Here is a 27611-nt window from a genome sequence, read left to right as displayed (position 1 = left end):
GTTCCAGGGGAGGGTGGTTGCCGGGGCGGTTGCTAAGGACCGGAGCCAGTTGCCAGGGGGCGGGGCGGTTGCCAGGGGCGGGGCCCGTTGCTAGGGGCGGGCCCGGCGGCCGGGCCCGGCGCGGGCGGCCGGAGGCGGTTGCTAAGGCGGGCCCGGTCGCCAGGGGCGGTTGCTAGGGGCCGGGAGCGCTTCCGGCGGGGCGGGCGGTGACCCGGAAGTGCTGCGGGGTGCGGGGCTGCAGCAGCAAGATGGCGGCGGAGGCGCCTCAGCAGAAGCCGGAGCCGCTGGGGGGGGACGCGGACGGTAACGGCGCCGCCGGGGAGGGCCGGGGGGGCCCGGCGGGACCCCGCGGCCGGTCCCCCCCCAGCGGGAGCCCCATCGCGCCCCGGTGACCCGCGGCCCCCCCGGCAGGGCCCCCCTCGGGGCCCCGTTACCCCCCGGGGACCCCCATCATGGCCCCCCCAATGCCCCAAACGAGGATCCCCGTAGCGGGGCGCAGCCCCCCCGTGGCCCCCCCATGGGAACCCCCCTCAATGGGGCCCCGGTACCCCCGTCCCCCCCCGGGCTCCCCCAATACCCCCACGGGGGCCCCGATGCCTCCCGTGGCCCCCCCAGCCCCCCAATGGGGCCCGGAGCCCCCTGGGGTCCTCAATACCCCCGATGGGGCCAGGACCCCCCTTATGAGGCCCTGGTGCCCCACGGACCCCCCCGCTGCCCCCCAATGGCGGCTCCGATACCCCCTGTGACCCCCCCCAACCGCCCTCGGGGTCCGGATCCTCCCCCCGGGGCCCCCAAAGCCCAACGGGGGCCCTGATACCCCACGGTGCCCCCCCAACCCCCCCTCGGGGACCTCGTTAATGGGGGCCCCGCTGCCCCCCTCCATCCACGGGGGTATTTGGGGGGGTGCAGGACCCCCCAAAAATGGGGCTGGGCCTGAGGGGGGGGGAAAACTCCTTGGTCCCTTTCGGGGGGGGGGGGGGGCAGCTCTGACCACCCCCCCCCCCGCAGGAGTGAACTGCCTGGCCTACGACGAAGCCATCATGGCGCAGCAGGACCGGATCCAGCAGGAGGTGAGGGCGGGGGGGCCCCAAATCCTCCCCCCGGGGGTCCCCCCAAACCGCTGCGCCCCCCTCCCGCCCCCGCCAAGCCGGGGGGAACCCCCCTCCCCCCCTCCCGCCGCCTTTACCGCGGGCTCCTCTGCGGTGGGGCGGCCGCGGACTACAGCTCCCAGCGTGCCCCGCGGCGGGGCAGGGCGGGGAGGCGGGGGTGGCGCCGCGGGGCACGCTGGGAGCTGTAGTCCGCCGCGGGGCCGCATCCTGACCCGCGGCGCCGGCGCAGATCGCGGTGCAGAACCCGCTGGTGTCGGAGCGCCTGGACCTGGCCGTGCTGTACAAGGAGTACGCCGAGGACGACCACGTCTACCAGGAGAAGATCAAGGTACTGGCGCGGCGCTGGGAGCCCCGTCGCGGCACCAGTGTGGCACTGGGAGCCCCCCTTGTGGCACTGAGAGCTTTCTCAGGGCACCAGTATGGTGCTGGGAGCCCCCGTTGTGGCACTGGGAGCCCCTTCAGGGCACCAGTGTGGCACTGGGAGCCCCCGTTGTGGCACTGGGAGCCCCATCACGGCACCAGTGTGGCACTGGGAGCCCCCGGTGTGGCACTGGGAGCCCCGTCACGGCACCAGTGTGGCACTGGGAGCCCCATTATGGCACTGAGAGCTTTGTCAGGGCACCAGTATGGTGCTGGGAGTCCCGGTTGTGGCGCTGGGAGCCCCGTCACGGCACCAGTGTGGCACTGGGAGCCCCCATTGTGGCACTGGGAGCCCTGTCAGGGCACCAGTGTGGCACTGGGAGCCCCATTATGGCACTGAGAGCTTTGTCAGGGCACCAGTATGGTGCTGGGAGCCCCCGGTGTGGCTCTGGGAGCCCCGTCGCGGCACCAGTGTGGCACTGGGAGCCCCCCTTGTGGCACTGGGAGCCCCGTCAGGGCACCAGTGTGGCGCTGGGAGCCCCGTCATGGCACCAGTGTGGCACTGGGAGACCCCGTTGTGGCACTGGGAGCCCCATCACGGCACCGGTGTGGCACTGGGAGCCCCCGGTGTGGCGCTGGGAGCCCCCGCGCGGCGCCGTGCCGCATCCCTGCGCTTCGCAGGGCGCCCCGCGTCGCCCGGGTGCGGCGGGCCGGCGTCACCGTGTCCCCGCGTCCCCAGGACCTGCTGCAGAAGTACTCGTACATCCGCAAGACGCGGCCCGACGGGAACTGCTTCTACCGGGCCTTCGGCTTCGCCCACCTCGAGGCCCTGCTGGAGGACAGCCAGGAGCTGCAGCGGTGCGCCCGGACGCCGGGGCCCCCCGGCTCCGGGGGGGGTCACCAGTACACTGGGGTCCCATGGGGGGGGGGATTGGGAGCCCCTGGACGCCTGGGTCCCCTGGGTGGGGGGCAGAGGGGTGGGGGGACCCGGCTGAGGGCCCAGGTGTCCGGGCTCCAGGTGAGGGCACCGAGGGGCTGGGCGGGAGCCTCGTTAGCGGAGCGGCTGCTAACGAGCCCCTCGTCACCCTGAGACGGGGCCCAGCTGGGCCCGGACGCCTGGGTGCGCTGGGAGGGAGGGGACGGGCTGCAGGGAGGGGGGAGATGGCCCCCCCCGGACGCCTGGGCCCCCCCCCCGGACGCCTGGGCCCCCCGGCCGTGGCGGCAGCCCCTCTCTCGGGCAGGTTCAAGGAGATCTCGGCCCGCAGCAAGGACGACCTGGTGGCGCAGGGCTTCACCGAGTTCACGATCGAGGACTTCCACAACACGGTGCGACACGGGGGGACACGGGGGGACACGGGGGGATGTGGGGACACGGCGAGGCTGAGGCTGCAGCTGAGACCGGGGCCGCTCGTGACACGAATGCGTGTGTGTGTGTGTGCGCCCCCCCGGGGACGTGCGTGGAGCGTCCCCACGTGATGCGCGTCCCCGCGTGACCCGCGTGGCGTGTCTGCGTGCCCGCGTGGCGCGTCACCCGCGTCACCCGCGCCCCCACGCGACGTCTCACTCGCGTCCTGGCGCGATGCTGGCGGCGTGTCCCTGTGCCCCGTGCGAGGCGTGTGCCCGTGACCCCGTGGTGCCCCGTGCAGCGTGTGCGTCTGTGCCCCGCGGTGCCTGGCATGACACACGCGCCCGGTGGCCCAGTGTCACGCGTGTGCTCGCACCCCGTGATGCACGACGCGTGTGTCTCTGCCTGGCGCAACGTGTAACGTGTGCCTGTGACACGTGTGCCCGGGTGCCGTCATGCACAATGCGTGTTCCCGCGCCCTGTGGTGCCCGGCGTGACGTGTGTGCCCGCATCCCGTGATGCGTGACGTGTGTGCCTGTGATGTGTGGGGCCTTGCATGACATGTGCCCGCATCCCGTGATGCGTGACACGCGTGTGCCCGTGCCCCGTGGTGCTTGGCATGACGTGTGTGCCCACATCCCATGACGCGTGACGTGTGTGCCCGTGCCCCGTGGTGCTTGGCATGACGTGTGTGCCCGCATCCCATGACGCGTGACACGTGTGTGGCCGTGCCCCGTGGTGCTTGGCATGACGTGTGTGCTCACATCCCATGATGCGTGACACACGTGTGCATGTGACGTGTGATGCCTGGCACGACGTGTGTGTTTGCACCCCCTGATGCGTGACCCGCGTGTGCCCGCGCCCCGTGGTGCCCGGCGTGCCGCGCGCGCCCGCATCCCGTGACGCGTGACCTGCGTGTGCCCGCGCCCCGTGGTGCCCGGCGTGCCGCGCGCGCCCGCATCCCGTGACGCGTGACCCGCGTGTGCCCGCGCCCCGTGGTGCCCGGCGTGCCGCGCGTGGCCCGTCCCGTGACGCGGGCGTGACCCGCGTGTGCCCGCGCGCCGCAGTTCATGGAGCTGATCGAGCAGGTGGAGCGGCGGGTGCCGGTGCCGGAGCTGCTGGCGGCCTTCAACGAGCCGAGCACCTCGGACTACCTGGTGGTGTACCTGCGGCTGCTGACCTCGGGCTGCCTGCAGCGCCACCGGCCCTTCTTCGAGCAGTTCCTCGAGGGCGGCCGCAGCATCAAGGAGTTCTGCCAGCAGGTGCCCCCCGCCCCCCCCCGCCGCTGCCCCCCGCCGCTGCCCCACGGCCCCTCCACCACTGCCCCCCGCCGGCCCCGCCACTGCCGCCCGCCGCTGCCCGCCGGCCCCCACCAGCCTGCGACCCCCCCCGCAGCCCGCCGGCCCCCCCGCAGCCCCCCGCCACTGCCCGCCGGCCCCCGCGCCGCCCTGCGACCCCCCCCGCCGCTGCCCCCCGCCACAGCCCCCCGCCGCCGCCCGCCGGCCCCCCCGCCACTGCCCCCCGCCACTGCCCCCCGCCGGCCCCCACCACTGCCCGCCAGCCCCCGCACCGCCCTGCGACGCCCCCCGCCACTGCCCCCCGCCACAGCCCCCCGCCGGCCCCCCCGCGACCCCCCCGCCACCCCCCACACTGCCGCCCGCCGGCCCCCCCGCCACTGCCCCCCGCCACTGCCCCCCACCACAGCCCCCCACCGGCCCGCGACCCCCCCGCCGCCCCCCGCCAGCCCCCCGCCGGCCTGCGACCCCCCCGCAGCCCCCCGCCACTGCCCACCGGCCCCCGCACCACCCCGCGGCCCCCTGCCACCCCCCAACGGCCCCCTGACAGCCCCACGACCCCCCCCAACAGCCCCCCGCCACCCCCCGACGGCCCCCGGACAGCCCCTGGCCCCCCGACAGCCCCTCGACGGCCCCCGCACTGCCCCGCGACCCCTCGACAGCCCCCGGCCCCCTCGCGACCCCCCCAACAGCCCCCCGCCACTCCCCGACGGCCCCCCGACGGCCCCTGGCCCCCCTGCAACCCCCCCCCCCCAACAGCCCCTCGACGCCCCCCAACGGCCCCTGCACGCGCCTCGACCCCCCCCGACCCCCCCCGACCCCCCCAACAGCCCCCTGCCACCCCCCGACAGCCCTTGGCCGCCCGCCGCCCCCCGACACCCCCCGCCCCACCACCGCCCCCCACAACCCCCCAACAGCCCCCTGCATGGCCCTGACGGCCCCTGCACCACCCCCGGCCCCCCCCACCCCCCCGACAGCCCCCTGATGGCCCCCGCACCACCCCCTGGCCCCCCCACGACCCCCCAACAGCCCCTGACAGCCCCTGCCCCCCCCGCGACCCCCCAACAGACCCCCAACGGCCCCAGACAGCCCCCTGCAGCCCCCCGACAGCCCCCGCACCCCCCCCGGCCTCCCCGCTGCCCCCCGCCAGCCCCCTGACGGCACCCTGCACAGCCCCCCCCGATAGCCCCCCAGGAGCCCACAACAGCCCCCTGACTGCCCCCGGCCCCCTGCAGCCCCCCGATGGCCCCCTCGGCCCCCTGACACCCCCTGGTCCCCTGTGGCCCCCGTGCCGCCCCCCCAGACCCCCGACAGCCCCTTGCAGCCCCCGTGCTGCCCCCTGGACCCCTAACAGCCCCCCCGCACCCCCTGGACACCCGACAGCTCCCTGTGGCCCCCACGCAGCCCCCTGACGGCCCCCCGGCCCCCCTGCGGCCCCCTACAGCCCCGCGTGGCCCCCCCCGGCCCCCCCCCGCCGCACTCACACGGCCCCCTGCGGCCCCCCCCCCCCCTTGCACGACCGTGACGCGGCCCCCCGCCGCCCTCGCGCGCCTGCCACCCCGCCGGCCGCCTGACGCGGCCGCCTGACGCCCGCCGCCCGCAGGAGGTGGAGCCCATGTGCAAGGAGAGCGACCACATCCACATCATCGCGCTGGCGCGGGCGCTGCACGTCTCCATCCTGGTGGAGTACATGGACCGGGGCGAGGGCGGCGCCACCAACCCGCACGTCTTCCCCGAGGGCTCCCAGCCCCGCGTCTACCTGCTCTACCGGCCCGGCCACTACGACATCCTCTACAAGTGAGCGCCCCTCGCACGGGGGCCGCCCCTCGCACGGGGGCCGCCCCTCGCACGGGGCCCCTCGCACGGGGGCCGCCCCTCGCACGGGGGCCCTCGCACGGGGCCCCCCCGCCGGCTAATAAAGAGGCCGCCGGCCCCACGTGCGGCTCCAGACGTTTATTGGCGGCGGTTGTGGGGGGGACGGGGACGGGACGGGGGTGAGGGGGGGCCCCGAAGTGCCCCCTCTTCCCCCCCCCCCCAACAGGGACCCCGGCGTCCGGGTGGTCCTGCTCTGCCCGCAACCATCCTGCGGGCCCAGGTGTCCGGGAAGGCCCTGCTCCCCCCCCCACCCCCGATACCCTCCAGGGACCCAGGCGTCCGGGTGACCCCTCCCAGCAGGGGCCCAGGCGTCCGAGCACCCCATGGTGGGGAGGGGGGGGGGTCCAGGTCTCGTCCCGGCTCTTACTGGGGCTCAAGCTGGAAAAGACAAGAGGGAAACGGCTGAGCCAGGGGCTTTTGCCCCCCCCCAGGGTGGTTCTGCCCCCCCGGGGCAGTTTTGCCCCCCCCCGGGGCAGTTCCCCCCCCCGGCCGTACCCAGGGGGAAGTAGAGCGGCAGCTTGTTGCGGTAAATCTCCTCGTCCTTCTCCAGGAAGACGCAGATGAGGATCCGATCGATCTGCGGACGGGCACCGCTCAGCCCCCGTGCGAGCCCCCGCCCTCGTGCGAGGCCCTCGTGCAAAGCCCCCGCCCTCGTGCGAGGCCCTCGTGCAAAGCCCCAGCCCCTGTGCGAGCCCCGGCCCTGCCGCGGGCTGTGGCTCTCGTGCCGGGCCCCTCGTGCAAGGCTGCCCCATGAGCCCCGGCCCTCGTGCGAGGCCCCTCGCGGGAGCCGCGGGCCTCGTGCAAAGCCCCGTGGGAGCCGCGGGCCTCGTGCAAGCCGCAGCCCTTGCGTGTGCCCCTGCGCAAGCCGCAGCCCCTCGTGCACAGCCCCCTCGTGCAAGCCGCGCCCTCGTGAGCTGCCGTGCAAGCCACAGCCCCTCGTGCGCAGCCCCCTCGTGCGCCGGGCCCCCCTCGCACGCGCTCGTGCGCTCGCACTCGCCTTGGCGGCGTTCTCCTCCAGCCACAGCCGCAGCGTCCGCAGCACCACGTCGGCGGCCGCCTCGCTGGGGTAGCCTGCGGCCGGCCCCAAACTGCCCCAGCCGGCCCCAAACTGCCCCAGACGCCCCCCAAACTGCCCCAGACACCCCAAACTGCCCCAGACGCCCCTAAACAGCCCCAAACACCCCCAAACTGCCCCAGACGCCCCCAAACTGCCCCAGACACCCCAAACTGCCCCCAAACTGCCCCAAACGCCCCCCAAACAGCCCCAAACACCCCCCAAACTGCCCCAAATGCCCCCCAAACTGCCCCAGCCGGCCCCAAACTGCCCCAGACGCCCCCAAACGCCCCCCAAACTGCCCCAAACGGCCCCAAACGCCCCCCAAACTGCCCCAAACACCCCCAAGCTGCCCCAGACGCCCCCAAACTGCCCCCAAACTGCCCCAAACGCCCCCCAAACTGCCCCAGATGCCCCCAAACTGCCCCAAACTGCCCCAGACGCTCCCAAATTGCCCCCAAACAGCTCCAAACGCCCCCCAAACTGCCCCAGACACCCCAAACTGCTCCCAAACACTCCCCCAAACGCCCCCAAACGCCCCCAAACTGCCCCCAACGCCCCCAAACTGCCCCAACGACCCCCAAAGCCTTCAAACCCCCTAAATTGCCCCGAACCCCCCCAAAGTCCGCAAACACCCCAAAAGGGCCCTGAAACGCCCCCCAAACTGCCCCAAACGCCCCAAACTGCCCCGAGCCCCCCAGGCTGCCCCAAATCGGCCCCCCACTCACCGAACACCCCCGTGGAGATGCAGGGGAAGGCCTGGGGGGGGGGGAACACGTGTGAGACCCTCTCGCACGAGGGCTGCGGCCGGCACGCGCCCCCCCCCCCGTGCAATGGGTCTCCCCGTGCGAGCTGGCGTCCTCGTGCAAGTCACGGCCCTGTCCCCGTGCAAGGGGCGGCCCCGCCTCTGGCCGGGTGCGAGGGGTCTCTGGGCCCGTGGCAAGCGTGCGAGGACCCGGCGTGCCCGTGCGAGGCACCCGTGAGCGGCCTGAGCCCCGTGCAAGGCCGGCGGGGGCCTGGGTGAGGTGCGTGAGGCCCGTGCGAGGCCCGTGCACGGCCCGTGCGAGGCGTGCGTAGCCTGGAGGAGACCCGTGCAAAGCCCGTGCGAGGTGTGAGGGGCCCGTGCGAGGCCGCTCACATGAGGCTGCTGGCAGGGCGGCGTGCGAGGGCCGTGCCAGGTCGTGCGAGGGGTGTGCGAAGGCCGTGCGAGGCTGTGCAAGGGCCATGGGAGCCCCGTGCGAGGGCTGTGCAAGGCCGTGCGAGGGCCGAGGGGCGTGCGAGGCCATGTGAGGTGTGTGCGAGGGGCGTGCGAGGGCCGTGGGAGCCCCGTGCAAGGCTGTGCGAGGCCCATGCGAGGGCCATGGGAGCCCTGTGCAAGGCCGTGCGAGGCCGTGCGAGGGCCATGGGAGCCCCGTGCGAGGCCGTGCGAGGGCCGTGCAAGGCCGTGTGAGGCCATGCGAGGGCCGTGGGAGCCCCGTGCGAGGCCGTGCGAGGGGCTCACCACGGAGCGCAGCCGGTGCTCCAGGGCCAGGCGCAGGCTGCTGCGGTAGCAGCTCTCCAGCTGCGCCTCCTCGGTGGGGCCCGGCTGCCCCCCGGCCACCGGCCCCACGGCGTGGATCACGTCTGGGGGGGGGGGCGTCGGCCTGCCGCCCCCGACCCCCCCCAAACCGGCTCCCCCCCGACCGCCCCTGGATCCTCCCACCCCCCCAAAACAGCCCCCAAGCACCCCAGATCCCCCCCGAACGGCCCCCGGGGCAGCTGCGCCCGTGCGAGATCCCCGTGCAAGGGCCGCCCCCCCCCCACCCCGGCGAGGGTCCCTGCACAACGGTCCCCGTGCAAGGCCGTGCAAGGGTTCCCCATGGCGGTTCCCTGTGCCGAGGGCGTGCGAGGGCGCCCGTGCGAGGGGGCGCGTGGGGGGGGTCCTTGTGCCAAGAACCCCGTGCGAGGGGCATGTGAAGGGCATGCAAGGGTCCCCATGCAAGGGTGTGCGAGGGTGCCCGTGCGACGGTGTCTGTGCAAGGGTGGGTGTGCAAGGGCACCCGTGCGAGGGCACCTGTGCGAGTGGGTGCGTGGGGGGGGTCCCTGTGCAAAGAACCCCGTGCAAGGGAATGTGAGGGGCCTGGTGCGAGGGGGCTCGTGCGAGGGGGCCCGTGCGAGGGGGCCGTGCAAGGGGCCTGTGTGAGGGGGCTTGTGCGAGGGGGCTCGTGCGAGGGGGCCGTGCAAGGGGGCCGTGCGAGGGGCCCGTGCGAGGGGGCTCGTGCGAGGGGGCTCGTGCGAGGGGCCCGTGCGAGGGGCTCGTGCGAGGGGGCCGTGCGAGGGGGCTCGTGCGAGGGGCCTGTGTGAGGGGGCTCATGCGAGGGGCCCGTGCGAGGGGGCTCGTGCGAGGGCACCCGTGCGAGGGGGCTCACAGCGGGCGGGCAGGCGGTAGCCGCAGGTCAGCTTGGCCCCGCCGGTCTCGCAGCCGTTGAGCGAGCGGCACTCGGCGCCCAGCAGCTCCCCGGCCGCGCGGTGGATGCAGCCGTCCACTGCGGGCCCAGGCGTCCGGGTCACCCCACTCCCCCACCCCCCCAAAGGGGCCCAGGCGTCCGGGTCACCCCACTCCCCCAAAGGGGGCCCAGGCGTCCGGGTCACCCCACCCCACTCCCCCCCCCAAAGGGGCCCAGGTGTCTGGGTCACCCCTCTCCCCCCCCAAGGGGGCCCAGGTGTCCGGGTGACCCCACTCCCCCACCCCCCCAAAGGGGCCCAGGCGTCCGGGTCACCCCACTCCCCCCCGCAAGGGGCCCAGGCGTCCGGGTCACCCCTCTCCCCCCCCAAAGGGGGCCCAGGCGTCCGGGTCACCCCACTCCCCCACCCCCCCAAAGGGGCCCAGGCGTCCGGGTCACCCCACTCCCCGCCAAGGGGGCCCAGGCGTCCGGGTCACCCCACCCCCCCACCCCCCCAAAGGGGCCCAGGTGTCCGGGTCACCCCACTCCCCCCCCCCAAAGGGGCCCAGGCGTCCGGGTCACCCCACTCCCCCCCCCCAAAGGGGGCCCAGGCGTCCGGGCCCGACTCACCGCCGCCGCCGCCGAGCAGGGAGCTGTTGGCTGCGGAGAGAGACCCGGGTCAGAGCTGGGGGGCCCAGGCGTCCGGCTGCCCCCTCCCCCGCCACCCAGGGGCCCAGGCGTCCGGGCAGCGAAGGGGTTAACGCTCCATCGGGGGGGGGGGTGCTCTCCCCCCCCCGGATTCACCCCCCCCCGGATTCACCCCCCCCCGGATTCACCCCCCCCCGGATTCACACCTTGGCGCCGCTTTGACACCCCCGATCCCACCTCTGCCCCCGCCCAGCCGCGTCCCCCCCCCGGGGGGTTCACACCCGCCGTTTGGGGTTCACACCCGCTCTCCGGGGTTCACATCCCGGTGCCGCGTTTGCACCCGCCATTCCGCATTTCCACCCGTTCTCTGGCATTTCCACCCGCTATTCCGCATTTCCACCCGCTATTCCGCATTTCCACCCGCTCTCCGGCATTTGCACCCGCTATTCCGCATTTGCACCCGCTCTCCGGCATTTGCACCCGCTATTCCGCATTTGCACCCGCTATTCCACATTTGCACCCGCTCTCCGGCATTTGCACCCGCTATTCCGCATTTGCACCCGCTATTCCACATTTGCACCCGCTCTCTGGCATTTGCACCCGCTATTCCGCATTTGCACCCGCTCTCCGGCATTTGCACCCGCTATTCCACATTTGCACCCGCTCTCCGGCATTTGCACCCGCTATTCCACATTTGCACCCGCTCTCTGGCATTTGCACCCGCTATTCCACATTTGCACCCGCTCTCTGGCATTTGCACCCGCTATTCCGCATTTGCACCCGCTCTCCGGCATTTGCACCCGCTATTCCACATTTGCACCCGCTCTCTGGCATTTGCACCCGCTATTCCGCATTTGCACCCGCTCTCTGGCATTTGCACCCGCTATTCCACATTTGCACCCGCTCTCTGGCATTTGCACCCGCTATTCCACATTTGCACCCGCTCTCCGGCATTTGCACCCGCTATTCCGCATTTGCACCCGCTCTCCGGCATTTGCACCCGCTATTCCGCATTTGCACCCGCTCTCCGGCATTTGCACCCGCTATTCCGCATTTGCACCCGCTCTCCGGCATTTGCACCCGCTATTCCGCATTTCCACCCGCTCCTCGGGATTCCCCCCTCCCCTCCCCCCCGGATTGACCCCCCCCCCATATTCCCGATTTACACCCGCATTTACACCCCCCCGCTCCCCCCCCCGCTCCTCCGCAATCGCCCCCGCCCCCAGGCCTCGCTCAGCGCCGCCCTCCCCCCCCCCCCCAGCCCGGACGCCTGGGCCCCCCCGGACGCCTGGGCCCCCCCGGACGCCTGGGCCCCGCGCGCCGGGAGGCGGCGCTCCCCGCCCCGCCGCCCTCACACGCCGCAGCCGCCCGCGCCGGCCGGACCCGGCGGCGCCCAGCCGGTAAGACCCCCCCGACCCCCCCGGCCCCCCCGACCCCCCCGGCCCCCCCGACCCCCCGACCGTGCTCCGGCCGCGCGAGGGGCCCAGGCGTCCGGGAGCGGGAGGGGGGAGGGGTCTGCGGGGGATGAAGGACCCAGGCGTCCGGGAGGTGGGGGGAGGGGGGTGAGGGGCCCAGGCGTCCGGGAGCTGGGCGGGGGTGGGGGGGGGGAGGATGAGGGGCCCAGGCGTCCGGGGCAGTGAAGGACCCAGGTGTCCGGCAGCAGGGAGGGATGAGGGGCCCAGGCGTCCGGGAGCACAGCCCCCCCCCCCCCGGTGCCTGGGGGTGCTGCAGCCACGGGGAGGGACCCAGGCGTCCGGGAGGGCTGGGGGGGGGGTGAGGGACCCCGGCGTCCGGGGGCTGGAGCCCCTCAGCATCTCTCCCCCCCCCCCGCAAAGGGCCCCCCCCGTATTATACCGAGAAGGGGCCCAGGAGTCCGGGCCCCCGGGGGTGTCTCCGGAGGCTGCTTGGGGGTTGGCGGGAGGGCTGCGTCCCCGGACGCCTGGGCCCCTTGCTGGGGGGGGGTGTGTGCAACGCCCGGATGCCTGGGTCCCTCGTTTCGGGGAGGGGGGGGGCTGAGTGAGGGGCTTCACACTGGTGAGCTCACGCTCGCGTGCGCACGCCGTCCTCGCACCCCCCTGCCGCGGCCGCAGCGGCCCCTCGCACGACGGCCGTGCCGGCACGAGGACAGAGCCGGGCCCGGACACCTGGGTCCGCGGGGCGGGGGTGGGGGGGGCCCTCGTGCGAGGCCGTGCGAGGCCCCAGATGTCTGGGTCCATCCGCACGGGGAGCGACGTGGGGGCGGGAGGACACGTGAGCCCTCGTGCGAGGCCCCGGCCTGACGCAAGGGCGTCCCCGGGGCTGTTTCCTAACGAGGAGCCGCTAATTAGCCCCGCGCCCCCCCCTCCCCCGCACACACATGTTCCCCATCCCCACACGCGTGTGCGCAGGCCCCGGACGCCGGGGCCCCCCCCCGGCTCTCGCGTTGCCTGGAAGGGGCCGTGGTGCCGCACACGCGTCGCACACGCGTGTGACACGCCAGCGGGGCGGGGGGGGGCGGCTCGATGACGCCGGCCCCCGTGAAAGGCCCCTTTGTCCCCGCGGCACAAGGGACCCTTCTGCCGCCCGGACGCCTGGGTCCCTCGGCGCTGCGGGGGGGCGGAGGGGGGGCTCCCCAGGGCCCCTCGCACGGGGGCCCTCGTGCAAGGGGGGGGTGCGAGCAGGCTGGGGCCCCGTGGCACCCCCTCGTGCGCCGCCGCCGCGGCCCCTCGTGCGACGCGAGGCCTCAAGCGGCCCTGGAGGGTCCTGGGCTGTGAGCAGGTTCCCAGTTGCCCCCTGGGGCTCGTTAGCGGGGGGGGGGAGGTTCGTTAGCACAGTGTGTTAATTAGCCCGTGCGTTAATGAGCCCACAGGGGAAGGGAGCGCCGAGGCCCGGACGCCTGGGTCCCTTTCCAGCGGGGGGGGGGGGGGGTGTCACACGAGGACGGGCCCTGTGCAGGGGTGCGGATGGGGGGGTGGCGCGCGTGTGGGCGTGCGTTGCACCGTGCTGACACGCGTGTGCTCGCATGCGGCACCGGGATCACGCGTGTGCGTGCACTGTGGTCGTGCGCTGCGCCGGGTCCGCGCACGTGGGTGTGCGTGTTGCACTATGGCCATGTGCGTGTGCGTCACGCGGACCATGCGCCTCCGCGAACGTGCTCTGCCCATGCACGCGTGTTGCACCACGTCCAGGCGTGGTGGCTCACGCGCGTGTTGTGCTTGGTTACATGTTGTACGTGGGTGAGGTGTGCGTGTTGCCACGCGGCTCTGCATGTGCGCGTGTGTGTTCCGCATGATCGTGAGCGTGCGTCGCACGAGCCGTGGGCGTCTGCACACGCGTGTGCGTGCCACGGGCCCGGCTCACGCTCTGCCACAGGCCAGGGCCCCCGGGGCCGCGGACGGAGCCGCCGGCGCCGCCATGGAGCACCGGAGCCGGTAGCGCCGGGACGCGCACGCCTGCACACGCCTGCACACGCCTGCACACGGCTGCACACGGCTGCGCACCCAGGAGCACGAGGAGGAGGGAGGTAGGATGAAGAGCCCCTCCCCACCCCCGCCGCCTCAGCCTTCCTGGCCGTAAAGCGCCCGGACGCCTGGGCCCCTTGTCCCAGAGTGGGTGCAGGTCCCGGACGCCTGGGCCCCTTGTCCCAGAGTGGGGGCAGGTCCCGGATGCCTGGGCCCCTTGTCCCAGGGTGGGTGCAGGTCCCGGACGCCTGGGCCCCTTGTCCCAGGGTGGATGCACGCAGTGCCCGGACGCCTGGGCCCCTTGTCCCAGAGTGGGTGCAGGTCCCGGACGCCTGGGCCCCTTGTCCCAGGGTGGATGCACGCAGTGCCCGGACGCCTGGGCCCCTTGTCCCAGAGTGGGTGCAGGTCCCGGACGCCTGGGCCCCTTGTCCCAGGGTGGGTGCAGGTCCCGGACGCCTGGGCCCCTTGTCCCAGAGTGGGTGCAGGTCCCGGACGCCTGGGCCCCTTGTCCCAGGGTGGATGCACGCAGCGCCCGGACGCCTGGGCCCCTTGTCCCAGGGTGGGTGCAGGTCCCGGACGCCTGGGCCCCTTGTCCCAGGGTGGATGCACGCAGTGCCCGGACGCCTGGGCCCCTTGTCCCAGAGTGGGGGCAGGTCCCGGATGCCTGGGCCCCTTGTCCCAGGGTGGGTGCAGGTCCCGGACGCCTGGGCCCCTTGTCCCAGGGTGGATGCACGCAGTGCCCGGACGCCTGGGCCCCTTGTCCCAGAGTGGGTGCAGGTCCCGGATGCCTGGGCCCCTTGTCCCAGGGTGGGTGCAGGTCCCGGACGCCTGGGCCCCTTGTCCCAGGGTGGATGCACGCAGTGCCCGGACGCCTGGGCCCCTTGTCCCAGAGTGGGTGCAGGTCCCGGACGCCTGGGCCCCTTGTCCCAGGGTGGGTGCAGGTCCCGGACGCCTGGGCCCCTTGTCCCAGAGTGGGTGCAGGTCCCGGACGCCTGGGCCCCTTGTCCCAGGGTGGATGCACACAGCGCCCGGACGCCTGGGCCCCTTGTCCCAGGGTGGGTGCAGTGCCCGGACGCCTGGGCCCCTTGTCCCAGGGTGGATGCACGCAGTGCCCGGACGCCTGGGCCCCTTGTCCCAGAGTGGGGGCAGGTCCCGGATGCCTGGGCCCCTTGTCCCAGGGTGGGTGCAGGTCCCGGACGCCTGGGCCCCTTGTCCCAGGGTGGATGCACGCAGTGCCCGGACGCCTGGGCCCCTTGTCCCAGAGTGGGTGCAGGTCCCGGATGCCTGGGCCCCTTGTCCCAGGGTGGGTGCAGGTCCCGGACGCCTGGGCCCCTTGTCCCAGGGTGGATGCACGCAGTGCCCGGACGCCTGGGCCCCTTGTCCCAGAGTGGGTGCAGGTCCCGGACGCCTGGGCCCCTTGTCCCAGGGTGGGTGCATGCAGCGCCTGGACGCCTGGGCCCCTTGTCCCAGGGTGGGTGCAGGTCCCGGACGCCTGGGCCCCTTGTCCCAGGGTGGATGCACACAGCGCCCGGACGCCTGGGCCCCTTGTCCCAGGGTGGGTGCATGCAGTGCCCGGACGCCTGGGCCCCTTGTCCCAGAGTGGGTGCAGGTCCCGGACGCCTGGGCCCCTTGTCCCAGGGTGGATGCACGCAGTGCCCGGACGCCTGGGCCCCTTGTCCCAGAGTGGGTGCAGGTCCCGGACGCCTGGGCCCCTTGTCCCAGGGTGGGTGCATGCAGCGCCTGGACGCCTGGGCCCCTTGTCCCAGGGTGGGTGCAGGTCCCGGACGCCTGGGCCCCTTGTCCCAGGGTGGGTGCAGGTCCCGGACGCCTGGGCCCCTTGTCCCAGGGTGGGCGCAGGTCTTGGACGCCTGGGCCCCTTGTCCCAGGGTGGGCGCACGCAGCGCCCGGACGCCTGGGCCCCCCGCCAACCCGCCGCCCCCCCCCCCCGACAGGAGGCGCGGGGCGCCCGGCCGTCGGCGCCCATGCGAGCCGGGGGGCGCCCGGGGGGGAGCCCGGGGCGGCGGCAGCAGCAGCGGCGGCGGCAGCAGCAGGAGCAGCCGGAGCAGCCGGAGCAGCGGCGGCGGCGGCAGCAGCGGCGGCGCCGGGGCCCGGCCGGCGGCGGGGGGGCGGCGGCGGCGGCGGCGGCGGTGGCGGCGGCCCTGGCGGCGGCGGCGGCGGTGGCGGGCGGCTGCCCGGCCGTGTGCCGCTGCGCCGGCGGCCGGGTGTACTGCAACGACCGGGGGCTGACGGCGGTGCCCGAGGGGCTGCCGCCGGGCGCCACCACCCTCTTCCTGCAGAACAACCGCATCGGCGACGCCGGCATCCCGCCGCGGCTGGGCCGCCTGCCGGCGCTGCGGGTGCTCTACCTGTACGCCAACGCGCTGGAGCACCTGCCGGCCCACCTGCCGCCGGCCCTGCGCGAGCTGCACCTGCAGGACAACAACGTGCGGGCGCTGGGCCGCCGGGCGCTGGCCCGGGCGCCGCTGCTGGAGCGGCTGCACCTGGACGACAACTCGGTGTCGGCGGCCGGCATCGAGGAGGACGCCTTCGCCGAGAGCCCCCGGCTGCGGCTGCTCTTCCTCTCGCGCAACCACCTGAGCAGCGTGCCGCCGGGGCTGCCGCCGGGCCTGGAGGAGCTGCGGCTGGACGACAACCGCATCGCCGCCATCCCGCTGCGGGCCTTCGAGGGGCTGCCGGCCCTGCGGCGCCTGGTGCTGGACGGCAACCTGCTGGCCAACCGGCGCATGGCCGACGACACCTTCGCCCGGCTGCACAACCTGAGCGAGCTGTCGCTGGGCCGCAACGCCCTGGCGGCGCCGCCGGCCAACCTGCCGCCGGCCCGGCTGCGGCGGCTCTCGCTGGCGGCCAACGCCATCAGCCACGTGCCGCCGGGGGCCCTGGGCCGCCTGCGGGCGCTGGAGCGCCTCGACCTGTCCGACAACAACCTGACCACGCTGCCGCCCGGCGTCTTCGACGGCCTGGGCCGCCTGAGCCAGCTGCTGCTGCGCAACAACCCCTGGTTCTGCGGCTGCGGCCTGGCCTGGCTGCCCGAGTGGCTGCGGCGGCGGGCGCCGCCGGGCCTGCAGGTGCGCGGGCTGCTCTGCCAGGCGCCCGAGCGGCTGCGCGGGCTGCCCGTGGGCGAGCTGCGGGCCGAGCTGCGCGCCTGCGCCACCCCCCCGCCGCCGCCTGTCGCCGCCGCACCGCCGGCCGGCATCCGGGTGGAGGCGGCGGGCGGCGGGGGGCTGCGGGTGCGCTGGCCGCCGGGGCCGCCGGGCGCCTCGCTGCGGCTGAGCTGGCTGCGGCCCGGCCTGGGGGCCGTCACCGAGACGCTGGTGCGGGGCGAGCGGGGCGAGTACGTGGTGCGGGCGCTGCAGCCCCGCGCCGCCTACCGGGTGTGCCTGGCCGCCCTGGAGCCGGCCGCCGCGCCGCCCCGCTGCGCCCAGGCCCGCGCCGGCCCCCCGCCGCCGGCCGGCACCCCGCCGCCCGCCCCCGCCGCCCCCCGCCCGCCGGCGCCCCCCGCCGCCGCCGCCGCCGCCGCCGCTGCTGCCGCCGCCGGGCTGGCGCTGGGGGTGGCCGCCGGCTGTTGGCGGCGGCGGCGGCGGCGGGGTGTCGGCCGGCGGCGCGGGGACGAGGGCGGCGGCGTCACCCGGCCCGGGCTGCCGCTGCGGCCGCTGTTGCGGGACGGCGGCGTCCGCACCGTCTTCCCGCCGCCGCCCCCCCCGGTGTTGGCGGCGGGTGACGGCGGCAACGGTGAGGGCGGTGGCAGCGCCCGGGGGTTCCCGGACGGGCGGGTGCCGCAGGCGGACGGCGGAGGACCCTGAGGAGGCCGGGCCGGAGCCTCGCCGGGGGCGGACGCGGGGACGGGACACCCGGACGGGACTGGCGTGGGGACGGCACCCCCGGACGAGACACCCGGACGGCACCCCCGGACGGGACTGGCGTGGGGACGGCACCCCGGGACGAGACACCCAGACGGCACCCCCGGACAGCACCCTCGGACGGGGCAGACATGGTGACAGCACCCCCAGATGAGACACCCGGACGGCACCCCCGGATGGGACAGACATGGTGACGGCACCCTCGGACAGGATAGACATGGTGACGGCACCCCCGGACGAGACACCCGGACAGCACCCCCAGATGGGGCAGACATGGTGATGGCACCCGCGGACGAGACACCTGGACAGCACCCCCAGACAGCACCCTCGGACGGGCCAGACATGGTGACGGCACCCCCGGACGAGACACCCGGACGGCACCCCCAGATGGGACAGACATGGTGACGGCACCCCCAGATGAGACCCCCCCCAGATGGCATCTCCGGACAGGACACCCAGATGGGACCTCCGGACAAGACAACCAGACAGCAACCCCAGACAACACCCCGCAGGGACAGACATGGTGACAGCACCCCCGGACGGGACCCCACGCAGGACAGGGACGGTGCCAACACCACCAGATGGCACCCCCGGACAACACCCCCGCTGGGACAGACGTGGTGACGGCACCCCCGGATGAGACCCCCGGACAGCACCCCCGGACGGGACCCCCGGACAGGACCCCCCTCGGGGACGGGGACCCTCCCAGGACCCCCTCCGGGGACACCTCCGGGGACACCCCCCCACACCACTTCACCCGGGCCCTCCCCAACCCCCACCCCTCTTTTGGGATAGTTTCGATTCTTTTTAGGTGTTTTTCTCTTCAGCCGGCGCCACGGGGGCTTTGGGGGAAAAAGAACAGATTTTGGTTCAGATCCCAAAGCTGCTTTGCAGGAAGAAGGGGAAGAGGGGTTCAGGCACAGAGGGCCCAGGCGTCCGGGTCCCCACTGCCCAAAAGGGCCCAGGCGTCCAGGATCCCACCCTGGAGGGGGCCCAGGCATCCGGGATCCCACCGTGGAGGGGGCCCAGGCGTCCGGGATCCCACCACGGAGAGGGCCCAGGCGTCCGGGATCCCACCACGGAGAGGGCCCAGGCGTCCGGGATCCCACCGCGGAGGGGGCCCAGGCGTCCGGGATCCTACCGCGGAGAGGGCCCAGGCATCCGGGATCCCACTGCCCAAAAGGGCCCAGGCGTCCGGGATCCCACTGCAGAGGGGGCCCAGGCATCCGGGATCCCACCGCGGAGGGGGCCCAGGCGTCCGGGATCCCACCGCGGAGGGGGCCCAGGCATCCGGGATCCCACCGCGGAGGGGGCCCAGGCGTCCGGGATCCCACCGCGGAGGGGGCCCAGGCGTCCGGGATCCCACCGCGGAGAGGGCCCAGGCGTCCGGGATCCCACCGCGGAGGGGGCCCAGGCGTCCGGGATCCCACCGTGGAGAGGGCCCAGGCGTCCGGGATCCCACCGCGGAGGGGGCCCAGGCGTCCGGGATCCCACCGCAGAGGGGGCCCAGGTGTCCGGGATCCCACCGCCCAAAAGGGCCCAGGCGTCCGGGATCCCACCGCGGAGGGGGCCCAGGCGTCCGGGATCCCACCGCGGAGGGGGCCCAGGCGTCCGGGATCCCACCGCGGAGGGGGCCCAGGCGTCCGGGATCCCACCGTGGAGAGGGCCCAGGCGTCCGGGATCCCACCGCGGAGGGGGCCCAGGCGTCCGGGATCCCACCGCAGAGGGGGCCCAGGTGTCCGGGATCCCACCGCCCAAAAGGGCCCAGGCGTCCAGGATCCCACCGCGGAGGGGGCCCAGGCGTCCGGGATCCCACCGCGGAGGGGGCCCAGGCGTCCGGGCCCCGGCGCGGATTCGGGGTGGATCTGCGAGTACCAAAGTGCCCCCCCACCCCCTCGAGGTGCCTTCACACCCCTCCCCCGACGGGACCGCCGAAACCGGGGGCAGAAGGGCGAAAAGCGGGAACGAAGAGCCGGGCGGCAGCGGAGCGGCTCCCCCAATAAACGAGACGGTTCCTTTTACCGCCGGCCGCGCCTGGGTCCCCCCGCGCCGCACACGCCCGCGGGCGTGAAACGGCCCTCGCACGAGGCCGCGGGACGAGCCCCCCCCGCCCCCCCCGGGCCCGCGGGGCTGGGAGTGCTGCAGCACGCGGCCCCTCGTGCACCACTGTGACCCCTCGTGCGCCCTCGTGACCCCTCGTGCACCGCCGTGTCCCCTCGTGCACCGCCGTGACCCCTCGTGCACCGCCATGACCCATTGTGCGCCACCTTGACCCCTCGTGCACTGCTGTGGCCCCTCGTGCACTGCCATGTGCCCTTGTGCACCACCATGACCCCTCGTGCGCCACCGTGACCCCTCGTGCACCACTGTGTCCCCTCGTGCGCCCTCGTGACCCCCTCGTGCACCCTCGTGACCCCTCGTGCACTGCCGTGTCCCCCCGTGTGCCTCCATGTCCTCTCGTGCACTGCTGAGACCCCCTTGTGCACCGCCGTGACCCCGTGCGAGGCTCACCGGCGTTCGCGACAGCCCCCGCCCCCCCGGCCCCTCGTGCGAGCCCTCGTGCGAGGCTCACCGGCGTTCACGATGGCGTCCACCTCGAGGCGGGTGATGTCGTGCCGCAGCAGCGAGAGCTTCTCGGCCAGCGCCGGCGCCGGGGGGAACCGGGGGGGCTCGTCCGAGGGCGCCCGGACGCCTGCGCGTCCCCAAATACCCCCGAGCGCTGCCAAACAGCCCCAAATACGCCCCCAAATACACCCCGAGCCCCCAGACACCCCCACCCCCCGTAGTCCCCAGTCGCCCCCAAGGCGCTCAGGTGTCCTCTGACACCCCCCGAAACACCCTCGGAAACACCCGCGGCCCCAAACGCCGCCCCCACCATCCCCGAATAAACCCAATAACCTGAAATGCCCCCCCCCTCGCGCAATACCCCCAACCGCCCCAGGATACCCCCGATACCCCCAACACCCGCTCCGTAGCCCCGAACAGCCCAACTCCCTCCGGATACCCCCCAACACCCTCTGAACAGCCCCAAATACCCCCAAATCCCTCCCAACACCCCCAACACCCGCTCCGCAGCCCCGAACACCCCAAATACCCCCAAATCCCTCCCAACACCCCCAACACCCGCTCCACAGCCCCGAACACCCCAACTCCCTCCGGATACCCCCCAACACCCTCTGAACAGCCCCAAATACCCCCAAACCCCTCCCAACACCCCCAACACCCGCTCCGCAGCCCCAAACACCCCCAAATACCCCCAAATCCCTCCCAACACCCGCTCCGCAGCCCCGAACACCCCAAATACCCCCAAATCCCTCCCAACACCCCCAACACCCGCTCCGCAGCCCCGAACAGCCCAACTCCCTCCGGATACCCCCCAACACCCTCTGAACAGCCCCAAATACCCCCAAACCCCTCCCAACACCCCCAACACCCGCTCCGCAGCCCCAAACACCCCCAAATACACCCAAATCCGTCCCAACACCCACTCCGCAGCCCTGAACAGCCCCAAATACCCCCAAATCCCTCCCAACACCCCCAACACCCGCTCCACAGCCCCGAACAGCCCAACTCCCTCCGGATACCCCCCAACACCCTCTGAACACCCCCAAATACCCCCAAATCCCTCCCAACACCCCCAACAGCTGCTCCGCAGCCCCAAATACCCCCAAACGCCCCAGGATGCCCCCCAATACCCCCGACACCCTCTGAGCAGCCCCAAACACCCCCAAATACCCCCAAATCCCTCCCAACACCCGCTCCGCAGCCCCAAACACCCCCAAACACCCCCAAATCCCTCCCAACACCAACACCCGCTCCGCAGCCTGAAATACCCCCAACATGCCCCCAAACACCCCCAACATCCCAAACACCCCCAACACCCACTCAGCACCCCCAAACACCCCTCAAACAGCCTGACCCCCCCACACCCCGACACCCTCCGCACACCCCAACACCCCTCAACACCCCCCTGACACTCTCATGACACCCCTGCGCACCCCCACAACACCCCAACACCCCCGCGCACCCCCCGACACCCCCACACACCCCCGCACACCCCCGCACACCCCCCCACACCCCCTCAACACCCTCCCCACACCCCCGCGCACTCCTGACACCCTCCCAACACCCCCCGCACACCCCAGCACCCACCCGACACCCCCACAACACCCCCACAACACCCCCACAACACCCCCACGCACCCCCGACACCCTCCCAACACCCCCCGCACACCCCAGCACCCACCCGACACCCCCACAACACCCCCACAACACCCCCGCGCACCCCCGCGCACCCCTGACACCCTCCCAACACCCCCTGCACACACCCCAGCACCCACCCAACACCCCCACAACACCCCCACAACACCCCCACAACACCCCCGCGCACCCTTGCCGGCCCGGCGCCAGGTCTCGACGCTCCGCAGGGCCAGGAAGTCGCGGGTGAAGTAGAGCTGGCGGCGCTGCTTGGCCGACAGCCCCTGCAGGAAGGCTGCGCGCACCGGGGCGCGCACGAGGGCTCGCACGAGGGCTCGCACACGAGGGTTCGCACGAGGGGTCACACGAGGGGTCACACACGAGGGGTCACACATGAAGGTTCACGCACAACTGTTCGCACACGAGGGTTCGCACACGAGGGCTCGCACGAGGGTTCACACGAGGGGTCACACACGAGGGGTCACACACGAGGGTTTGCACGAGGGTTCGCACGAGGGTTCACACGAGGGTTCACACTAGAGTTTGTACGAAGGTTCACAAATGATGGTTCTCACGAGGGTTCGCACGAGGGTTCACACACAAGGGTTCACACATGAGGGTTGACACACGAGGGTTCACACGACGGTTCGCACGAGGGTTGACACACGAGGGTTGACACACGAGGGTTTGCACGAGGACTCACACGAGGGTTGACACACGAGGGTTCGCACGAGGGTTAACACACGAGGGTTTGCACGAGGGCTCACATGAGGGTTGACACACGAGGGTTCGCATGAGGGTTGACACACGAGGGTTCACACACGAGGGTTCACACGAGGTTTGACACACGATGGTTGACACACGAGGGTTCGCACGAGGGTTGGCACACGAGGGTTTACACGAGGGTTTGCACAAGGGCTCACACGAGGGTTGACACACGAGGGTTCGCACGAGGGTTGACACACGAGGGTCCACACACGAGGGTTCACACGAGGTTTGACACACGATGGTTGACACACGAGGGTTCGCACGAGGGTTGGCACACGAGGGTTTACACGAGGGTTTGCACGAGGGCTCACACGAGGGTTGACACACGAGGGTTCGCACGAGGGTTGACACACGAGGGTTGACACACGAGGGTTCGCATGAGGGTTGACACACGAGGGTTTGCACGAGGGCTCACATGAGGGTTGACACACGAGGGTTTGCACGAGGGTTGACACACGAGGGTTGACACACGAGGGTTCACACGAGGTTTGACACACGATGGTTGACACACGAGGGTTCGCACGAGGGTTGGCACACGAGGGTTTACACGAGGGCTCACACGAGGGTTGACACACGAGGGTTTGCACGAGGGCTCACACGAGGGTTGACACACGAGGGTTCGCATGAGGGTTGACACACGAGGGTTCACGCACGAGGGTTCGCACGAGGGTTTGCACGAGGGTTCGCACGAGGGTTGACACACGAGGGTTCGCACGAGGGTTCGCACGAGGGTTGACACACGAGGGTTGACACACGAGGGTTCGCACGAGGGTTCGCACCACCCCTCCCCGCTCACCAGGGAGCCTCGCACCCCCCCAAGGGCCCAGGCGTCCGGGCCGCCCCTCCCCCTCCCTCGCTGGGCCACTCCCAGCCCCATGGCCGGGGGCGGGGGGGACAGTTGCCATGGCAACGGGGCGGGGGGCACCCCAGGGTTGCCGCGGTAACGAGGCCTCGGGGGGGGGGCTGAGGGTGGGGGGAGGCGTCCCCCCATGTCCCCCCTCGTCCCCCCCGTGTCCCCTGTGTCCCCCCGTCCCCCCGTGTCCCCCCACGTCCCCCCGTGTCCCCCGTGTCCCCCCACGTCCCCCCCTTGCTGTGCCCCCCCGTCCCCCCGTGTCCCCTCGTCCCCCCCGTGTCCCCCACGTCCCCCCATGTTCCCCTGTGTCCCCCCCACGCCCCCCCGGCCCCCCGGCCCCTTCTGTCCCCCCGTCCCCCCGCCACCCCCCCGTGTCCCCTCGTGTCCCCCCCCACGTCCCCCCCCATGTTCCCCCCCGTGTCCCCCCCGGTGCCCCCCATGTTCCCCCCCGTTTCCCCCTGTCCCCCCCCCAGTGTCCCCCCTGGGTCCCCCCCATGTCGCCCCCCCGGTGCCCCCCCAGTGCCCCCCCGTGTCCCCCTCGTCCCCCCCCATGCCCCCTCCCGGTCCCCCCTCCGGTGCCCCCCCGTGTCCCCCCCCATGTCCCCCCCCCGGTGCCTGCCCCGGTGCCCCCCCCATCCCCCCGTCCCTCCCCGGTGCCCCCCCGTGTCCCCCCCATGTCCCCCCCCATGTCCCCCCCCGTGTCCCCCCCACGTTCCCCCCCGTGTCCCCCCCTGGTGCCCCCCATGTCTCCCCCCATGTCCCCCCCATATCCCCCCCCGTGTCCCTCCCGTGTCCCCCCCCATGTCCCCCCCATGTCCCCCCCCGTGTCCCCCCCGTGTCCCCCCCATGTCCCCCCCCGGTGTCCCCCCCCATGTCCCCCCCCCACGTTCCCCCCCGTGTCCCCCCCTGGTGCCCCCCATGTCTCCCCCCATGTCCCCCCCATGTCCCCCCCATGTCCCCCCCCGTGTCCCTCCCGTGTCCCCCCCCATGTCCCCCCCCGTGTCCCCCCCGTGTCCCTCCCGTGTCCCCCCCCATGTCCCCCCCATGTCCCCCCCCGTGTCCCTCCCGTGTCCCCCCCCATGTCCCCCCCCGTGTCCCTCCCGTGTCCCCCCCGTGTCCCCCCCATGTCCCCCCCCGGTGTCCCCCCCCATGTCCCCCCCCCAGGTTCCCCCCCGTGTCCCCCCCCATGTCCCCCCCCGGTGTCCCTCCCCGTGTCCCCCCCCATGTCCCCCCCATGTCCCCCCTGTGTCCCCCCCGGTGCCCCCCATCTCTCCCCCCCGTGTCCCCCCCGTGTCCCCCCCATGTCCCCCCCCGGTGTCCCTCCCCGGTGCCCCCCCAGTGTCCCCCCCCATGTCCCCCCCCATGTCCCCCCCGTGTCCCCCCCTGGTGCCCCCCCGGTGCCCCCCCGCCCCCCCCACCTTTGGCCTCCCGCCAGTCGGTGGCGGTGGCCAGGTCGACCTTGGCGGCCATGCCGGGGGCGCGGGGGCGGCCGAGGGCGGCGGCGGCCGTGCGGCGCACCAGGGCCAACATGGCCTCGCACGGCGCCGGGGGGGGGCCAGGCCGCGTCCCCCCCGCGTCCCCCCCGCGTCCCCCCCCCGCGTCCCCCCCGCCCTCCTGCCCGGTATAAATAACCCGGCTAAACTTAGCGGCTGACGTGCGACGCACGAGGCACCGGGGCACCGGGGGACACCGAGGGTCGGGTGCCCCCCCCCGGCTGCTCACGGCCCCCGGGGGCCACCGTCACCCCGGGCGCGGCAGGTGTGCGCGGCGGGTGTGGGCGACGGGTGTGTGAGATGGGTGTGCGCGACGGGTGTGCGCGGCAGGTGTGCACAATGGGTGTGGGCGATGGGTGTGTGAGATGGGTGTGAACGACAGGTGTGAGAGATGGGTGTGCACGACGGTTGTGTGAGATGGGTGTGAGAGGTGTGAGCAACGGGTGTGCACGACGGGTGTGCACGACGGGTGTGCACGACGGGTGTGCACGATGGGTGTGCACGACGGGTGTGAGGGACAGGTGTGAGTGACGGGTGTGTGAGATGGGTGTGCGTGACAGCTGTGAGCGACGGCTGTGCACGACGGTTGTGTGAGATGGGTGTGAGAGGTGTGAGAGGTGTGAGAGACGGGTGTGCGTGATGGGCATGAGCGACAGGTGTGAGAGACGGGTGTGCGTGATGGGTGCGCACGACGGGTGTGTGCTACGGGTGTGAGCGACGGGTGTGCGAGACGGGTGTGCGAGACGGGTGTGCGTGACGGGTGTGCGTGACGGGTGTGCGAGACGGGTGTGCGTGACGGGTGTGTGTGACGGGTGTGCGAGCCCCCCCCCCCCCCCGCGTGGGGCAGGCGTGCGAGGGCCCCCTGCAGCACACAGCCCCGCCCCCCTCGTGCAAGGCCCGCCCCCAGGCCCCGCCCCCTCGTGCAAGACCGCCACTGGCCCCGCCCCTCCGACCACGGCCCCGCCCCTCGCGCAAGGCCACTCCGGGCCCCGCCCCCTCCAGCCCGGGCCCCGCCCCCTCCAGCCCTGGTCCCGCCCCCTCCCTCAAGGCCAGTACTGACCCCGCCCCTCCGACGCTGACCCCGCCCCTCCGACGCTGACCCCGCCCCCTCCGACGCTGGCCCCGCCCCCTCCGCATGGCGCGTGCCCCGCCCCGAGTCCTCCCGGGCGCCAGGCTCCGCCCCCCCCGCGCGTCCAGCCAATGGGAGAGGTGGAAAATTCCAGAAGGGGGGGGCCTGGCCAATGGGCGCGGCGGCGGCGGGCGGCGGCGGCGGGCGGGGCGGGCCAATGGGCGGCGAGCGCCGCCGGCGCGGGCCAATGGGCGGGCACGAGGGGGGCGGGGCCGCCGCCGCTGCCGGGTCCCGGCTTCCGGGAGGGGAGGCGGGACGCGCCTTGCCGGGGCGGGCGTCCCTCTCCGCAGCCAATGGGCGGCGGCGGGGGGCGGGGCGGGGCGCGGGCGCCGGCCAATGGGGGCGCGCGGGGGCGCGGGCGGGCGGGGCGGGCGGCCAATAGGGGGGCGGGGGGGGCGGGCCGCGAGGCTTCTAGCAGGTTCCAGAAGGCGGCGCGGGGCGGCGGGAGCGGAGCGAGCGGAACCGGCGCCGCCATGGAGCAGGTGGGGGCGGGGGAGAGGGGTCCGGGGGGTCTCGGGGGTCCTGGGGGGCGGTGTGGGGCCGGGGCGGGGGGTCCGGGGGGTGTTGGGGGTCCTGGGGGAGGTGTGGGGCTGGGGCGGGGGGTCCGGGGGGTGTTGGGGGTCCTGGGGGGTGGTGTGGGGCCGGGGAGGGGGGGTCCTGAGGGGGGCCTCGGGGGGGTCCTGGGGGGTGGTGTGGGGCTGGGGCGGGGGGTCCTGAGGGGGGCCTCGGGGGGGTCCTGGGGGGTGGTGTGGGGCCGGGGAGGGGGGTCCTGGGGGGGGCCTCGGGGGGGTCCTGGGGGGTGGTGTGGGGCGGTGTGGGGCTGGGGCGGGGTGTCCGGGGGGTGTTGGGGGTCCTGGGGGGAGGTGTGGGGCTGGGGCGGGGGGTCCGGGGGGTGTTGGGGGTCCTGGGGGGAGGTGTGGGGCTGGGGCGGGGGGGTCCTGAGGGGGGCCTCGGGGGGGTCCTGGGGGGTGGTGTGGGGCCGGGGAGGGGGGTCCTGGGGGGGCCTCGGGGAGTCCTGGGGGGTGGTGTGGGGCGGGGTGGGGCTGGGGCGGGGTGTCCGGGGGGTGTTGGGGGTCCTGGGGGGTGGGGTGGAGCCGGGGAGAGGGGTGCTGGGGGGCGGTGTGGGGCTGGGGAGGGGGGTCTAGGGGGTGTTGGGGCTCCTGGGGCGGGGTGGGGCAGGGGAGAGGGGTGCTGGGGGGACTCGGGAGTCCTGGGGGGTGGTGTGGGGCCGGGGAGGGGGGTGCTGGGGGGTGTGGGGCTGGAGGGGGCTGCTGGGAGGCGGTGTGGGGCTGGGGAGGGGGGTCGTGGGGGGGTGTTGAGGACCCTGGGGCGGTGTGGGGCTGGGGAGGGTGTTGGGGGACCTCGGGGGGGTCCTGGGGTGGTGTGGGGCTGGGGAGGGGGGTCCGGGGGGCCTCGGGGGGTCCTGGGGTGGTGTGGGGCTGGGGAGGGGGGGTCCGGGGGCCTCGGGGGGTCCTGGGGTGGTGTGGGGCTGGGGAGGGGGTGCTGGGGTGGCCTCGGGGGTGCTAGGGGGTGGGGAATGGGGGTGGGGGGGTCCTAGGGCGGTTTGCGGCTGGGGAGGGGGATGCTGGGGGCCTTGGGGGGTCCTGGGGCAGCGTGGGGTTGGGGAGTGGGTGGTCTTAAGGTGCTGGGGGGGTTCCTGAGCGGTTGGGGGGCATGCTGGGTCGGTGTGGGGCCTTGTAAGGTGCGTAGAGGGTCGTGTGAGTCTGGGGAAGGGGGCTGTGGGG

At 74.0% G+C, this 27611-nt stretch overlaps 4 protein-coding genes across 5 annotated transcripts in view; 2 read left to right on the top strand and 2 right to left on the bottom strand.

Annotated features, from left to right (window-relative positions):
- The first annotated feature begins 109 nt into the window (after positions 1-109).
- On the top strand, positions 110-6048 carry OTUB1 (OTU deubiquitinase, ubiquitin aldehyde binding 1). 2 transcript variants are annotated; one of them, XM_068923634.1, is made up of 7 exons: positions 110-303; positions 1009-1070; positions 1339-1437; positions 2209-2327; positions 2711-2795; positions 3882-4076; positions 5713-6048. In XM_068923634.1, exons 1-7 carry the CDS (start codon positions 249-251, stop codon positions 5908-5910), a joined length of 813 nt encoding a protein of 270 aa, XP_068779735.1. In that variant the 5' UTR covers positions 110-248; the 3' UTR covers positions 5911-6048. The 2 variants fall into 2 exon arrangements, with proteins under 2 accessions (XP_068779735.1, XP_068779736.1); XM_068923635.1 differs by having other exon boundaries at positions 153-303; positions 3903-4076.
- On the bottom strand, positions 6049-24741 carry MACROD1 (mono-ADP ribosylhydrolase 1). The gene is made up of 10 exons (XM_068923636.1): positions 24663-24741; positions 21817-21918; positions 20000-20119; positions 10092-10121; positions 9447-9563; positions 8540-8661; positions 7767-7797; positions 6982-7055; positions 6480-6561; positions 6049-6362 (listed from the first exon to the last, which is right to left on the bottom strand). Exons 1-10 carry the CDS (start codon positions 24712-24714, stop codon positions 6358-6360), a joined length of 735 nt encoding a protein of 244 aa, XP_068779737.1. The 5' UTR covers positions 24715-24741; the 3' UTR covers positions 6049-6357.
- Positions 15688-18051, top strand: LOC138063762 (leucine-rich repeat transmembrane protein FLRT1-like; the record flags this gene model as incomplete). The annotated part of the gene is made up of 2 exons (XM_068923755.1): positions 15688-16941; positions 17878-18051. Coding segments are annotated over 2 exons (1428 nt in total), but the record flags the coding sequence as incomplete, so codon positions are not given.
- A 2762-nt stretch (positions 24742-27503) lies between the features above and the next one.
- Positions 27504-27611, bottom strand: part of MRPL11 (mitochondrial ribosomal protein L11) — a 4659-nt gene continuing 4551 nt past the window's right edge. The window contains exon 4 of the mRNA XM_068923600.1: positions 27504-27590. Coding sequence (XP_068779701.1) covers positions 27504-27590 — 87 coding nt within the window. The remainder of the gene's footprint in view (positions 27591-27611) is intronic.

Source organism: Struthio camelus, chromosome 35, assembly GCF_040807025.1.
Source record: "Struthio camelus isolate bStrCam1 chromosome 35, bStrCam1.hap1, whole genome shotgun sequence".
NCBI classification, from domain to species: domain Eukaryota; kingdom Metazoa; phylum Chordata; class Aves; order Struthioniformes; family Struthionidae; genus Struthio; species Struthio camelus.
Note: the sequence above shows the minus strand (reverse complement) of the source record. Positions and strands in the feature narration are given on the sequence as shown.

Excerpts from the sequence above, each read along its gene's own strand:
- MACROD1 (XM_068923636.1), bottom strand. The coding sequence starts at position 24,714 with ATGGCCGCCAAGGTCGACCTGGCCACCGCCACCGACTGGCGGGAGGCC. Across the intron at positions 21,919-24,662 it reads CGACTGGCGGGAGGCCAAAG|CCTTCCTGCAGGGGCTGTCG; the intron begins GTGGGGGGGGCG and ends CGGTGCGCGCAG. Across the intron at positions 6,562-6,981 it reads TGGAGGAGAACGCCGCCAAG|ATCGATCGGATCCTCATCTG; the intron begins GCGAGTGCGAGC and ends GCCCGTCCGCAG.
- OTUB1 (XM_068923634.1), top strand. The coding sequence starts at position 249 with ATGGCGGCGGAGGCGCCTCAGCAGAAGCCGGAGCCGCTGGGGGGGGAC. Across the intron at positions 1,438-2,208 it reads TCTACCAGGAGAAGATCAAG|GACCTGCTGCAGAAGTACTC; the intron begins GTACTGGCGCGG and ends CCGCGTCCCCAG. Across the intron at positions 2,796-3,881 it reads TCGAGGACTTCCACAACACG|TTCATGGAGCTGATCGAGCA; the intron begins GTGCGACACGGG and ends CGCGCGCCGCAG.